General features: G+C 37.5%; 1 protein-coding gene across 1 annotated transcript; it reads left to right on the forward strand.

Moving 5' to 3' along the window:
- Positions 1 to 2,533: 2,533 nt before the first annotated feature.
- On the forward strand, positions 2,534 to 4,812 carry LOC114822138 (uncharacterized). Its single transcript, XM_070815750.1, has 2 exons — positions 2,534 to 4,617; positions 4,654 to 4,812. Exon 1 carries the CDS (start codon positions 2,608 to 2,610, stop codon positions 4,534 to 4,536), a length of 1,929 nt encoding a protein of 642 aa, XP_070671851.1. The 5' UTR covers positions 2,534 to 2,607; the 3' UTR covers positions 4,537 to 4,617; positions 4,654 to 4,812.
- The last annotated feature ends 11,132 nt before the right edge of the window (positions 4,813 to 15,944 follow it).

The following is a 15,944-nucleotide window of genomic DNA, read 5'->3' on the forward strand; positions in this document are numbered from 1 at the left end:
CCAAGCTCACAGTGAGCTTTAGGAGGTTCTCACGAAGCTCGGGGACGTTCGTTTGATGGTTTTGGACGTCGGGATTACAAGGTTCAAAGGTGGCCGGTTTTGGGTGAAATTTCCCGACGTGATTTCGAAGGATTTGGAAGTTTTTAAAGGTATAGTCTTCTTCCTCTCGTAATTTGTGAAGTTTTGGTGAAAATTTCATGGAAAATGGTTGAGAATCAAGTGAAAAAGGGCTATTGCAGGTTTGCCCAGTTTCCGGCACCGGCGAGTTTTTCCGGCGACTGGAGGTAGGGGATGACGCACGTGGGGGCGCGTGGACCCATGCCTAACCTGGCGCGTGGCAAGTCTAAATGTTTTTCTAAAAATACCTCGACGTTCGTGACGTCGAGTAGGTCACTTTGGTATATTCATATACCCAAATTGAGCATCGTATGAGAAGTTATTACGTATTGTCGGTTATGTGCTTTAAATAACGTTTTTATAGTTGTTTCACATATAGGTGATAGCTATCCCGAGGACGAGCGCATTCAAGGATGTCACGGGGGTTACGACCCTTCGACTTACCAGTGAGTGTGCAATATTTTCTGTATTTACCTATATACTATTGATTTTTCCCATAAATTGAATTTAAATGAAAGTGTGTTTTAAAATGTCATGCATGCATATTATATGAAATATATGAATTATTATTTGATGCATATATGTGAATTGGTGTTGTGGACGCACATGTGAGTATCATGTGAGTTTTATGTTATTCATATGGTTTATTGATGATGTGAATTGTATTGAAAGCTCAAACCTGCACCCTTGGTGTTAGTGCTTATATTATTTATCTCGCACCACACGCTTACCTTGGATCCAAGTAGGTGCATGTCGTACAGACCATTAGAGGGTTCCGACATGTCGTACAGACCATGAGAGGTGGTTCCGACTTGTAGGTGATTTTAGATTATTATACAGCTGTTGATGAGAGAAGCACTAGAGCGTATTCTTACATCTTTCTTATCGTACAGACTACTTTAGGTAGTTCCGATTTATGTGCAGAGTAGCGTCGTACAGGTCACTGTGGTGACTCCGGTTGGATTGGATATTGAGCTTTAGAATTAACCGTACAGGACCAACTGTAGGGTCTCCGGTTGATTCCTTATTTCACCTGTTATAATGTTGCATTCTTATTCTATTGTTGACGTTTATGGCATGGCATACTTTCTGGTTTTTGATAAAAATTGGTGATTTGAGATATATGAAGATCTATATGCATATTATGTTATTTTCTGAGAAAGTATACATGTTTTACAGCGAGGGGTTAGAAATGTTATTAAATGAAATGTTTTCAAAAAGCTTTGTTTTACTGACCCACTCAATTTTGTTTTGCGCCCCTTCAGGTTCTAGTTTGCGGTGTGGTGGCTCACGAGGATTCCCACGGCGTTCTGACAGACTACATAAATGTAGGACTCACCTTCGGGTGTTGTAATTTAGTTATGTTCCTACTTGACTACACCTAGTACTTATGCTCTGAATATGTGTGTTTACACTTAAACTCTCTCTAGCACGTTACTTGGTTATTATTGCTAGTAGTTGGTTTTTATTCCTTCGTATTTCTCTTATTTATTGCTTCCGCGTCGCACTTTTGGTTACGTCACGCCTACGTGACGGCCAACACGCCTTGATTCTAGGATCGGGGTGTGTCAACTTTTTAATCTAGAAAACTAAGCACAAACATAGTTTTTTCTTAATAAATCAATAACATGAACAAAATGGTTGTTGTTTGTTTATGTTTTCTTCGTCGAACAGACAGTTGAAAAATAAATCCTTAAAATCATGTTTTAAATTTAAAAATGGACCCATCCTATGTTAGGATCTTTTTAAAAGTGGGGCATCAGGTGGTGAATCATAGTTGTCCACCATTTATGGGCACAGAGGAGTATAGCTGAGAATTGCATCCTACACGTGACCACAATCAAGCAAATTCATAACTTACAAAGTATCAAACCTAAGATCTCCCATTACAATTTATATAATTTGAACTTCATTAGTAAGTTAATTAAAGTTTGATTAAATCGCTAAAAGCTATAAATGTTTTTAGTCCAATGAAATTCAAAAACCAAACATATAGGTAAAAATGTAACTCAAAACATCAAGTGTGGCGCACATAACCCTTTTTTAGGGTAACTTAGACAATTAAAACATTTTAGACAATATGAAAGTAAAAATTGCGCAAGTGGCCATTTATCACAATGATGGAAATGTTTGAGCTCTTGCATAACAATGTGGGTTCAAATCCCATCAATGATTAATCTAATATCTAATCTAATTAACAAATCTATCGTTTGATAAAAAATTTAATGAAATCAATTTCAGCTTTTCCGTTTATAGAGATGCTTTTTTCCTTTTTCGTATTTATTTTTAATTTTTGTTATAGATAAAATTCAATAAATCTCAAAAGGAAAATATAAAGCAGCAAAAAAAATTAGAAATTCGCAAAATATGCCGAAAAACGTGGCACCCAAGTAACGTTCTATTTAAATTCGGCATTTCAGGATCAAAATTCTCCACACGCGCTCGCCTCCGTGACTCAGTCGATCGGCGATTTTCACACAGCTCACAACCATGGCTCCTCCAAGCCTACTCGGTCCTCCAGAGCTCAGCAACCCCACCAAGACCACATCCGAGCCCGAACCCCCCACCGGCGAACCCTTGGTCGACTTGTTGGTCTCGGATTTCAACAACAAATCGATGGAAGATGAGCCCGAGATGGGCCTGACGGAGAACGAATCCGCCACCTACGTCTCCACCGGCAACCCCTGCCTCGATCTCTTCTTCCACGTCGTTCCGGACACCCCCGCCGATTACCTGAACGAGCAACTCGCACAGGCCTGGGACCAGAACGCTCTGACCACGCTCAAGCTTATCTGCAACCTCCGAGGCGTGCGCGGCACCGGGAAGTCCGACAAGGAGAACTTCCACACGGCGGCGTTTTGGCTCCACAAGCACCACCCCAAAACCCTCGCCTGCAATCTCAAAGCGTTTGTGGAATTCGGGTATTTCAAGGACCTCCCGGAGATTCTATACCGGCTTCTGGAAGGCGAGGACGTGCGGAGGAACCAGAGGGAGGTGTGGAAGACCCAAAAATCGTGCGTTGGAAATAAGATTCGGACTTGGGGACCGTTCAAGAAAATCGGAGGAAAATGGGAGAAGAACCCCGTCAAAAAGGTGCTGACGGAAGAGGAAAAGAAGGCGAAGCAAGAGAAGTTGAGGGAGTTGGCAAAATTGGAGAAGGAAAATGCGAGCAGGCTGAGGAAGGAGAAGAAGGTCGCCATGGCCAAGAAGGCGGTGGCCCGGTACGAGCACGATCCGGATTTCAGATTCCTGCACGAGCGCATTTCGGATATTTTCGCCGAGTTTCTGAAGGCCGATATGGAAAGTTTGAAGTCGAATCAGCGCAACAAGATCACCCTGGCGGCGAAGTGGTGCCCTTCGATCGACTCCTCGTTCGATCAGGTCACTCTGATCTGCGAGAGCATCGCGAGGAAGGTTTTCCCGCGCGAATCGTACAAGGAATACGACGGCGTTGAAGAAGCCCATTACGCGTACAAAGTGAGGGACCGGCTGAGGAAGGAGGTGCTGGTGCCGCTGAGGAAGATTCTGGAGCTGCCGGAGGTGTACATGGGGGCCAACGAGTGGGGTTCAATTCTGTACAACAGGGTGGCGTCGGTGGCGATGAAGAATTACAAGAAGTCCTTCTTGAAGCATGACGAAGAGCGGTTCAAGAAGTACTTGGAGGACGTGAAGACGGGCAAGGCGAAGATTGCTGCCGGAGCCCTGCTGCCCCACGAGATTATTGGGTCTCTAGGGGACGGTGATGTTGGGCAGGTGGCGGATCTTCAGTGGAAGAGAATGGTGGAGGACATGTTGAAGTTGGGTAAGATGAAGAACTGCTTGGCCGTGTGTGACGTGTCCGGGAGCATGGAAGGGACTCCAATGGAGGTGTCGGTGGCGTTGGGGCTGCTGGTATCTGAGCTGAGCGAGGACCCCTGGAAAGGGCTGGTGATCACATTCAGTGAGAATCCTCAGCTGCATTTGGTGGAAGGGGATGATCTGATGACCAAGTGCCAGTTTATGAGGGAGATGGATTGGGGGATGAACACCGATTTCCAGCAGGTGTTTGATTTGCTGCTGAGCGTTGCGGTGAAGGGGAATTTGAAACCGGAGAATATGATCAAGAGGATTTTCGTGTTTAGTGACATGGAGTTTGATCAGGCTTCGCCCAACAGCTGGGAGACGGATTATGACGTGATACAAAAGAAGTTTAGGGAGAGCGGGTATGGTGACGCGATTCCGCAGCTGGTGTTTTGGAATCTGAGGGACTCGAGGTCTGTACCGGTGCCGGGGAACCAGCCTGGGGTGGCTCTGCTGAGTGGCTTCTCAAAGAATCTGCTGAAGTTGTTCCTGGATAATGACGGGGAAGTTCGACCGGATGTGTTCATGGAATTAGCGATATCGGGAGAAGAGTATGAGAAGCTAGTTGTGGTCGATTGAGTGATGAAGTAACGACGAGTTGAGTTTTGCATGTTAATAAAAGTGAGAGGGAGAATAGAAGTGGTGCAATGCAGGTACCTTGTGTTTTGTTGCAGAGTTTTGTAGAAGGATAAAAAGGTGAATGAAAAATGAAATTGTATGTTTTTAGTAAAGGTGTATATCGGGTTCGGGTTATAGGTTGATATCTGCAATTTAGGAGATGTTAGAATCATCCAATAAGCTTAAATTTGTTGGTCTTCTCTGATGAATATTTTGATATGAGTTTTATGGTACGCATCTTACAATCCCTTTGGTAATTGCAGCGTTTTTTTGTTAAGTTCTGGCGTAGCTGGTAGGAACGGAACAAGTGCCTCTAAACGTATTCCCCAAATTATATGCCGTTTACCATGTCATTTAATCACGATGACCAAATACAAGTAGAAACCTGCAATTTGCAATTCATTATCTGACTCTGGAGAAGAATATGAAAAGCCTGTGCATTATTGATTCATGAACTGATAATGAGTTTGAAGAAGTTGAGGTTCCACCGTAAAATCAATTGGTGATATGGAGAGTAGCCTGATTACTCTTTCATTAAGAAGACATTCATTCTCAACACACCCATTCACGTGTGGCAAATTTTCAAGCCTAATACGTGGACAACACAACTCGTGGCAAATTTTCAAGCCTAATACGTGGACAACACAACTCGGGTGACGCGGTGCGGCCGTTGGGCTTCACACGTGGACAACCTGCTTTGATACCATGAAGAAAATTGAGGTTTCATGATAGAACCAAATGGTAATATGAGGACTAGCCCAATTACTTATAAATATATACAAAGTTCATCATCCCATCAATGTGGGATTCATTCTCATTAGAGTTTTTTTTCTAGATTGGAATTGGCTCAGTCGTAGCTTTACATTCCAGAGTCTAGATATCTCTCTGACTTGTTGTGAAAAGTGATTCTGGAATTTATCAAATCAGTTTCCAGCTTGCAACTTATTATTTCTTGTGCAGATCCCTGCGAATTCTTTGAACTTATGGAGTACAAAGGATTGGGGGTGTTGCTACAATATTCCGGAGTTTAAATACTCTCTCGCTTGGTGCTCTTAGATTCAATCTAACGGCTCTTCAATTTTCTCCAACAATCGTTGAATTTATCTAAGGGCTCTAAGTGACAGAGTATTCAATACTCTCCGAGATTGTAGATATTTCGCAACGGATGCTTTTGCCTAAAAATGGAAAAATAAAATAGACACATTTCTTGTTTCTGTTTCTTTGGGCCAAAGCTAGAGGCTTTGTGCCTCAATCCATACCACACATCCTTTCCTTGGCCCTCTCCACGGCGGCATTTTCATATCAGCCCAGAATCTGGTCAGTACACCGATTTTCAAATCAGCCCATAAGCTGAATGCGTGTGATCATTTGATTTAGGGGGTTTTAACAAAACACTTCTGGTACTGTTTACTTTTAACGAAAATTCATATTTTTACCTTTAACTGGTACTATTTACTATACCTTTAAAAATGACTTTTCGTTAAAAAAAAAAAAAATTTTGAACTGTTCGTTAGTTTTCCTTTTAATTTATCTTGTTTTCATAATAAGTTGACACGATAGTTAATAGGTTAGGTCAGTGTGTGTTTGCGAAATACAATAGTGATGTGTTATCTTTGTGCAATATATTTGTAGTTTTTAGCTTGCACTTCATTTTTTTTTTCATCTATGCCTTTTGATCAATTTCTCTTGGACACTTGTTACGTAATGCAGTTTACATAAGGTTTTTTGGTGATCGATTAAAATTCAAAAAATAAATTGGCCAACTAAAAAAAGTCAGAGAACCAATCCACTAAAATTAAAATTTAAAACAGAAATCGACAATTCTTTACAAGTTCGACAAAAATCAGTTAATAACTTAAGACCGCTTCATGAATATGTAGTAGTGGGACAAGGATTGTCTCCCATCCTTTTTCCATGCCCTTCTGTTGTGTGTGGTCACGGTTAAGTCACGTTAACATTTTATATATTTTTTTTTATAAAGATAATAAGACAAAATAAATAGTAATATAAAATATTGACGTGGTTTAACTATGATCACATAAACAGAAGAACATGAAAATGCATGAAAAAAAAAAGGGCAAACAATCCTTGTCTGTAGCAGTGAGTAGATATTTATATATTCAGATAGATGAAGCACGTTAAAATTGCAATGGTATTTATAAGAATAGGTCTGACAAATACAAGACGCTGCCACTTCCAGTTGTTGGCTCTCTTGCGTCACCCATTGGTTTCATATAAAAAGTAATGAAAGAGGCCCCATTTCGCACTTGACACGTCTATCACAGTGCCATGAGTGCAGGCACGTTGTTTCAATGTTACAAATTGGTACATTTTTTTTTTCTTTTGACATAAGTTATAGAAGGAAAAGACTGAATTGAATTGGGATTTCAGTTGTAAGAGTGAATATTTTTAGAGAAGTGGTATCCATACATTTTTTTTTATTTTTCTCATATTTTTTTAATTTTTGACCGTCGGATCAGATGAATTGAAGAAGATCAAAGGACAGAAATTAATAAGGGGTGTGTATCCACACACCCCTATTTTTAAGAGGGAAAAGACTGAATTGAATTGGGATTTCAGTTGTAAGAGTGAATATTTTTAAGGGAATTTTAACGAAAAATTTTCGGTTCTGTTTACTTTAACGAAAAATCATATTTTTACACTAAAAATTCAATATTGATATTATTCATTTTACCTTTTATTTTGTCCTTATCGTTAAAACTCAAAGTTTTCAAGCTCTCTAACAAATGAACAATTCATCAGGATAACTGTAATTTGTCCGGAACTTTGATTTGTGCCATACATTTGAGGTGCATATGAACTTTAATTTGAGTGATTTTTTGTTGCAATGATCTTAAACAATCTTAAAAAAAAATGAAACTAGTTTCGTGTATAACATTTTCACAGTTAAAATACATTATGCACAACAGAACGAGCACATAACTAAGTACATCCATAAAATAAGGGAAATAATAAACATGCACATTTTAATTTCTCACACTATTTGTTAATTATGTTTGATTTATCCAATCGATAATAATATATTAAGAGGAGTATGTGAGAAATTGCAAAAGGCTTGTTCAAATCCACGTGTGTTAAAATTTATCCAGTAAAATAATGCAAGTATTGTAATTTTTTTTATTTCAAAAAATATAAAATAACAAAGGATAATTGATTAGTCAATAAGAATTTTTTTTGTTCAAGTCTGAAGTATCCCACACCCTGATGGGTAAGACTAATCTCCAGCAAGGCCCATAAGGCTAAAGATATTTCAGCCCATCCCAGGCCACACTCAAATCACACACGTTCTTCCAAAGCTTTTAATAAGAGAATCACATGTGTTTTTGCCAGATTCGTAGCTTGAACTTAATTGGAAAGTACTTAATTTGTGGATTTGATTTGTGGGGTCAGTTTTGATTCAAGCTTGGGATCATTGGGTTTCTAATCCGAATCAAGACTATATTTGTAGAATTGGCGATTGATTGTAATTTTGAATTGTGATACTTGTTAATTCAAAAGAAAATGATGAGCATAATAATATAGAAGCATACAAAAGCATAAGTATAGAAGAATCTGGTGACCAAAATAGTTATTATTTATAAAACTCAAAAGAAAATGATGAGCATAATAACATAAAAGAATTTGATGAAGAAATATTTGAACATGAATATCCAATTATAGAAGAAGGAAATTGTATAGAAATATTACAGTTACACAAACCAAAGAGTTTAGAAGAATTGTTATAATTAGTAGAACAAACTAGAATTATAGGAGAAGACCCACAATTACATTGGAATAAAAATAAAATATTAGCAAAATTAGATATTGTGAACACGGAAAATTCCTGAAACGAAAGAGACAAGAACAACGTGCACAAACAAATATTTGTATTTGATGATTTTGGGTTACAATCTCTCTCAATTTTGATCCTCTGATTCGATCTCCGTAAGGTGTTGATTTGTGGATGTTTCGTTGATCCAAGGGCCGTCGGGGCTTGATCTTGGATGAACTGTTGGAAGTTTCTTCAAAGGGGTCGTGGGCTTGATCTTTGAAGGTGGATTTGAGCGGATCTTCAAGGGCTTTTAGGGCTTGATCTTGAGGATGAATGTTTCTTCAAGGGCCGTTTGAGGCTTGATCTTGAATAACGGTGATGAGCGGATCTTCAAGGGCTTTTGGGCTTGATCTTGAAGAAACAGTGATGAACAGATCTTCAAGGGCTTTTGGGCTTAATCTTGAAGAACGGTTGGATGTGTGTGGATTTGTCGACGTTTGTTGATCCCAAGGGCCGTTGGGGCTTGATCTTGGATGAACGGATGATGAACGATGGTGCTTTCTTCAAGGGCCGTCGGGGCTTGATCTTGAAAGAACGATGAACGAAGAACGAAGAATACTTTTTTCAAGGGCCGTCGGGGCTTGATCTTGGAAGAACGATGAACGAAGAACGAAGAAGACTTTCTTGATTCTTCGGGAACCTGGATGCTTGAGAGCTTCGGAGTTTCAGAGTTTCAGAGCTTCAAGGTGTAATATGAATTCCCCCCTTGAATGAATGAAATAGGCTTGTATTTATAGAAATTTCCAAGGCCTAATTTTGAATATAATATTCCAGATGAAATAAGTTGTTTCTGCCAGGTGTTGACACGTGTCCTATTTGATGACTTTTCCAACTCATTTCAATTTTCGTTGAGTCACACGCTACGTGTAAAATTTATGTAATACATGAGCGTTGACACTTTGATTTACCGGTCAACATTTATTTACGAAATTTCGATGTTTACAGATATAATTAACCCAAATTTAACTATATATTAAAACAGCTGATATGTCTTGTAGTTTAATAAATAAACAAGAGTTTGAGCAGTAAATAAAAAAGTTGTTAAATTTAAAAGTAATTAGACCCTCTAAGTTTAGACATAGATCAGCAACATTTCTTGTGAGAAAACATTCAAAACTAAAGAGAGGTAAGGCTAGAATAGTTTATAATTATAAGAGATTAAATGATAATACATATGAAGATAGTTATAAGTTACCAAATAAAGATGAGTGTATAAATAAAATTCAAGAGAGTAAATATTTTAGTAAATTTGATTGTAAATTAGGATTTTGGCAAATACGATTAACAGAAGAATCAATTGAGTGGACAACTTTTACTTGTCTAAAAGGACATTTTGAGTGGCTTGTTATGCCATTTGGACTTAAAAATGCTCATTCGATCTTTCAAAGAAAGATTGATCAAATTTTCAAGAAATATGATAAATTTTGTAGTGTTTATGTAGATGATATTTTAGTACATAGTAAAAATAGAAATGAACATAGGAAGCACTTAAAGATAGTTTTATAAGAATTTATCAATAATGAAATTGTGATTAGTAAAAATAAAATAACATTAGAAAAGCAAGATATTGAATTTTTAGGAATGTATATCAAGTCAGGTACAATACAATTACGAGATCATATAGCTAAAAATGTTTTAGAATTTCCAAATTAGTTGGAAGATAAAAAATAGTTACAAGCATTTTTAGGATTGTTAAATTATGCAAGAAATTGTATCCCTGATTTAGGAAGAAAAATAGCAGTATTACATAGTAAAACTAGCAAAACAGGACAAAAATATTTTAATAGTGAATATATTAAATTAGTTCAAAATATAAAAGAAGAAATTATTAAACTTAAGCCATTAACATTACCATTAGATGATAGTTATAAATTAGTTGAAACAGATGCTTCATCATTAGGATAGGCAGGTATACCATACTAGAAAAAGCAAAAGGAGTCTCCAAAGTTTGACGAACAAGTTTGTAGATATTCATCAGGAAAGTTTAGTGATGTACAGTCAAGATTACCATCAATAGATTTAGAAATTTTAGGAATAATTAACTCACTTGAAGCATTCTCTTTATTTTTACATAGTGAAGTATTTACGATTAGAACAGATTGTCAAAATATAGTTTCTCATTATAACAAGATACATGCAAATAAACAGGCAGCCCGAAGATGGGTTAATTTTGTCGATTTAATTATAGGAAATGGTTTTAAACCAATTTTGAATATATGAAAGGTAATGACAATACATTAGCTGATATCTTGTCAAGATTAATTTGTTAAACTGTAATGGAATATCGTAGACCATCATCCTTAAATAGCACAAGATCACAAGGCAGAAGAGCACCTTTTAGTAGCATAATGATGCACCATCAACCTCCATTATTCAGTGGATTCCAAAATAGCATAAGCAGACCAGCATCACCACCAGTACCTACTTTCAACTTTAATGGCAATATTGTTGAAGGAATCAGAAATCCAACTATGAGGTACAAGTCAAGGGTACCAAGGCTTTCTGATAGGCAACAAGTTCTCTTAGATAAAGAATCCTAGGCAATATTGGTATGCACATATGCATAAGGAAAAACCTAGGCATTTAGCCATGATTAATAAAGAATCATTTAGACTATCATCTATCTCCCCACATAGGTGGACTCATTCATACAAAGATATTTTAAATTTTAGAGGGATCCAAATGTTTGCCATAGATGAGTTTGAAGATTTTATGTATGATATGATATTAGTAGCAAAAGAGGAAGAAAGGTATATTTACAGCAAGTCAAAAGCTCGTCATCAGCCATACTGGAAGCCTCAAAATTTTAAAGAAGAAATAGCAGAAATGTACTATAAAGTAAAAGAAGATAGAGAGATGTTGAACTAATCTAAGGTGATGAACAGTACTAGAACAATTTGACAGAAGAAGAGTTGCATAACATCGACAACATGATGGAAGCATGAAGAGCTAACAGCAAATTAGCATAAGTTGAATAACATCATGTAAATTAATGTACTTCCAGACAGAAATGTCAACGCCATTGTGGACCCTGCTATAATAATGACATAATGGCATAAGAGTAAATAAAGAAAAGAGTTTGGCCCATTATGAACTTTTCATACACAAAATGTCATTTTGGTTAAGAATGAATAGTGCTAGGCCATTTTCGTTAAAACTTCCTATTTTGTTTCCTATACACTATGATACTATTGTTATGCAACATATGTTTTTTAAATACAACTTTAATTGACACACCCCGACCCAGAATGTCCACTAAGACTCCAAATTGAGCTGTGCTGACCGACACCTGGAAGGTGACGAAGCCATAAAGTGTGATGATGTGAAAAAATTGTGAATAAATTTAAGCTTAAGAGTGCCTAAATACCAGAGTGCACTGGTGAGCGGGAATGAACCCACTTCACACGTGATATTAGAGTATAAGCAGGTACAGAAGAGTAAATTAATAATCATACCCTCGAAATAATCTCTAATACTAAGAATCGCCAAGAATCTTCGACGATAGGGAAGCTCAGCTAATGAAACATGGAGGGTGAAAACAGGACAATGTGAGTGGCCTTACTAATATAATTTTAATAGAAACCATATAAAATATTATAACCCCTCGCTACAACACTAGTATAATTTCTAGAAAATATTATAAATATACCACAATACAGCATCTCGTCATCAATATCAAATAATCATGTGATTAATAACTCATATTAGTACGCAAGTCGGAGTCACCTATGATGACCTGTACGACTTATTCATACCTTATCACATATACTGGTTCGTCACATATTTCATTACGTATGCTAGCATATAAGTCGGAGTCATCTATAGTGACATGTACGACATATTCATATCTCATCACATATCTCACCAATCATGGCTAGCAGCATATAGGTCGGAGTAATCTATAGTGATCTGTACGACATATTCTATAGCTCACGTCACAATCTAGCTAGAGTCACTACGATGACCTATACGGCACTACACTACACACAAGTCGAAACCACTAAAGGGTCTGTACGACAAGACTGGGTGTAATATAATTATGCTCAATACTACTCTCTCATGATAGCCATGCAATAAATTGCTAGTCACCTACGAGTCGGAACCATATATGGTGGTCTGTACAACAAGACTGTGCACCTAAATTGGATCCAATGTGAGCATAGGGTGCGGGAGGTGACATTATAAACAGGCATGTACCATATCTCTGGCTAAATCACAATCACCCAGGGTGCAGGTTTATGAGCTTCAAATGCATCTAATACAACATCTACGACACATAGGCAACCTATACGACAATGCCAGAGTTGCCTGCTATTGCAACCTGTACAACAGTGTCAGAGTTGCTAAACACGTAAATGTAGTCATATCATATCCCCATCAATTCAACTAATACCATATAATTGAATTTACCTAAACTTACCTGAACTTACTTGTGTGTCCTGCGTTCACCTTGCACTTCAGAGCATTCACAGCACCCCAATTATATATATATATATATATATGCAAACAATTCAACTTATTGTTTATGCATTATTCAATAGACATGGCATTTTTAAAGCATAAATTATATAATTGCATTTTCTGGGAAAACATCAAGTGTATACGTATATACTTAAAACCAAAAGCCCACACATATTGCTCAATTCCTTAAATAAGGCTATGGTCTCGATTATTTAATCTCATTTCTTATATGGCTGCATTTTACACCTCGCTAGACTGCTTACGTACCCTAAATAGGGATCAAGTCATTCGTAGTTCGCAATAATCATTCATGGTAATATGCATATGGATATATCACGATGAAACCTAAACTCAATCATCTCATAGTATTTTATAACATATAATATATATACATCATGGCCAGTGTTCTAAAAAATGCCCTAGGCGGCCGCCTAGGCGCTGGGCGCCTAACAACCGAGGCGTTTTTGGGCAAATCGCGTAGAAAAATCGGGTTAGGCCTAAGCGGGCTAGGTGGGATGGGCGGCTTGGCAGGCTAGGCGGGCTAGGCGGTTCTAGGCGGTCCTAGGAGGTTTTTTTTATTACTAAGAATCTCTAATAATCATACCCTCGAAATAATCTCTAATACTAAGAATCGCCAAGAATCTTCGACGATAGGGAAGCTCAGCTAATGAAACATGGAGGGTGAAAACAGGACAATGTGAGTGGCCTTACTAATATAATTTTAATAGAAACCATATAAAATATTATAACCCCTCGCTACAACACTAGTATAATTTCTATAAAATATTATAAATATACCACAATACAGCATCTCGTCATCAATATCAAATAATCATGTGATTAATAACTCATATTAGTACGCAAGTCGGAGTCACCTATGATGACCTGTACGACTTATTCATACCTTATCACATATACTGGTTCGTCACATATTTCATTACGTATGCTAGCATATAAGTCGGAGTCATCTATAGTGACATGTACGACATATTCATATCTCATCACATATCTCACCAATCATGGCTAGCAGCATATAGGTCGGAGTAATCTATAGTGATCTGTACGACATATTCTATAGCTCACGTCACAATCTAGCTAGAGTCACTACGATGACCTATACGGCACTACACTACACACAAGTCGAAACCACTAAAGGGTCTGTACGACAAGACTGGGTGTAATATAATTATGCTCAATACTACTCTCTCATGATAGCCATGCAATAAATTGCTAGTCACCTACGAGTCGAAACCATATATGGTGGTCTGTACAACAAGACTGTGCACCTAAATTGGATCCAATGTGAGCATAGGGTGCGGGAGGTGACATTATAAACAGGCATGTACCATATCTCTGGCTAAATCACAATCACCCAGGGTGCAGGTTTATGAGCTTCAAATGCATCTAATACAACATCTACGACACATAGGCAACCTATACGACAATGCCAGAGTTGCCTGCTATTGCAACCTGTACAACAGTGTCAGAGTTGCTAAACACGTAAATGTAGTCATATCATATCCCCATCAATTCAACTAATACCATATAATTGAATTTACCTAAACTTACCTGAACTTACTTGTGTGTCCTGCGTTCACTTTGCACTTCAGAGCATTCACAGCACCCCAATTATATATATATATATATATATATGCAAACAATTCAACTTATCGTTTATGCATTATTCAATAGACATGGCATTTTTAAAGCATAAATTATATAATTGCATTTTCTGGGAAAACATCAAGTGTATACGTATATACTTAAAACCAAAAGCCCACACATATTGCTCAATTCCTTAAATAAGGCTATGGTCTCGATTATTTAATCTCATTTCTTATATGGCTGCATTTTACACCTCGCTAGACTGCTTACGTACCCTAAATAGGGATCAAGTCATTCGTAGTTCGCAATAATCATTCATGGTAATATGCATATGGATATATCACGATGAAACCTAAACTCAATCATCTCATAGTATTTTATAACATATAATATATATACATCATGGCCAGTGTTCTAAAAAATGCCCTAGGCGGCCACCTAGGCGCTGGGCGCCTAACAACCGAGGCGTTTTTGGGCAAATCGCGTAGAAAAATCGGGTTAGGCCTAAGCGGGCTAGGTGGGATGGGCGGCTTGGCAGGCTAGGCGGGCTAGGCGGTTCTAGGCGGTCCTAGGAGGTTTTTTTTATTTTTTTTATTTTTATTAATTGCGTGCTTTTTTCTTTTTTAGTTTCATGGTGGTATACTTATGGAAATGGTGTATCTAATTTGCAAATGATGGATTTACTACAAGTTCATCCAATACTTATAGAAATAGTATACCTAATTTGCATTTTATCATTATTTTATTATCCATCCAAGTATAGTTTTTTTTAGGTGTCAATATGCATTTATTTACAAGATATACAAGAAATTTACCTAAATCTGCCTAGGCCGCCTAGGCGCTAGCCCGCCGCCCGACTAGCCCCTAGCGTTTTTTAGAACATTGGTCATGACATACGTTTCTCAATTTTATTTAAAAGCATTTATAGAATTATCAATCATGGAAAATATGATAATCAAAAAAAGATCCACTCACCTGGAGTCCACACTACAACTACCTAGCACAAACATTGAGGCATCACAATTGATCGGCGCTTGTGACCAATTATCAAACCATATCTTAGAATCCTCATTGATACAATACATAACTTACATCGCACATAAGTCTACGCAATTTGATCCAGAAGATCAACAAATCAGATATCTGATCGGTAACTTCTAAGGATCCACATTATGCTTCTAGAATAACATACTAAAGTTTCGGAACGATCTAACAGTCAGATCTCCGCCAATTGTCAAAACCAAATGGCGGTTAACATTTTATTTTCACGAACTTACAAATCCAATTCGAGGAGATCCGTATGTCGGATTCCCAATCCATAAGTTCCTATATTCCTCAAATATTATGAATAATAACCTATTAAATTTTGATGACGATCCAACAGTCAGATCATCGATTCATATAATGACCTATTCCCGTATCTTCGAGAATTTTGGTTCTAACGATCAATCTATGTCATTCAATTCTCAAA

The sequence above is a fragment of the Malus domestica genome, chromosome 16, assembly GCF_042453785.1.
Source record: "Malus domestica chromosome 16, GDT2T_hap1".
Lineage (NCBI taxonomy): Eukaryota > Viridiplantae > Streptophyta > Magnoliopsida > Rosales > Rosaceae > Malus > Malus domestica.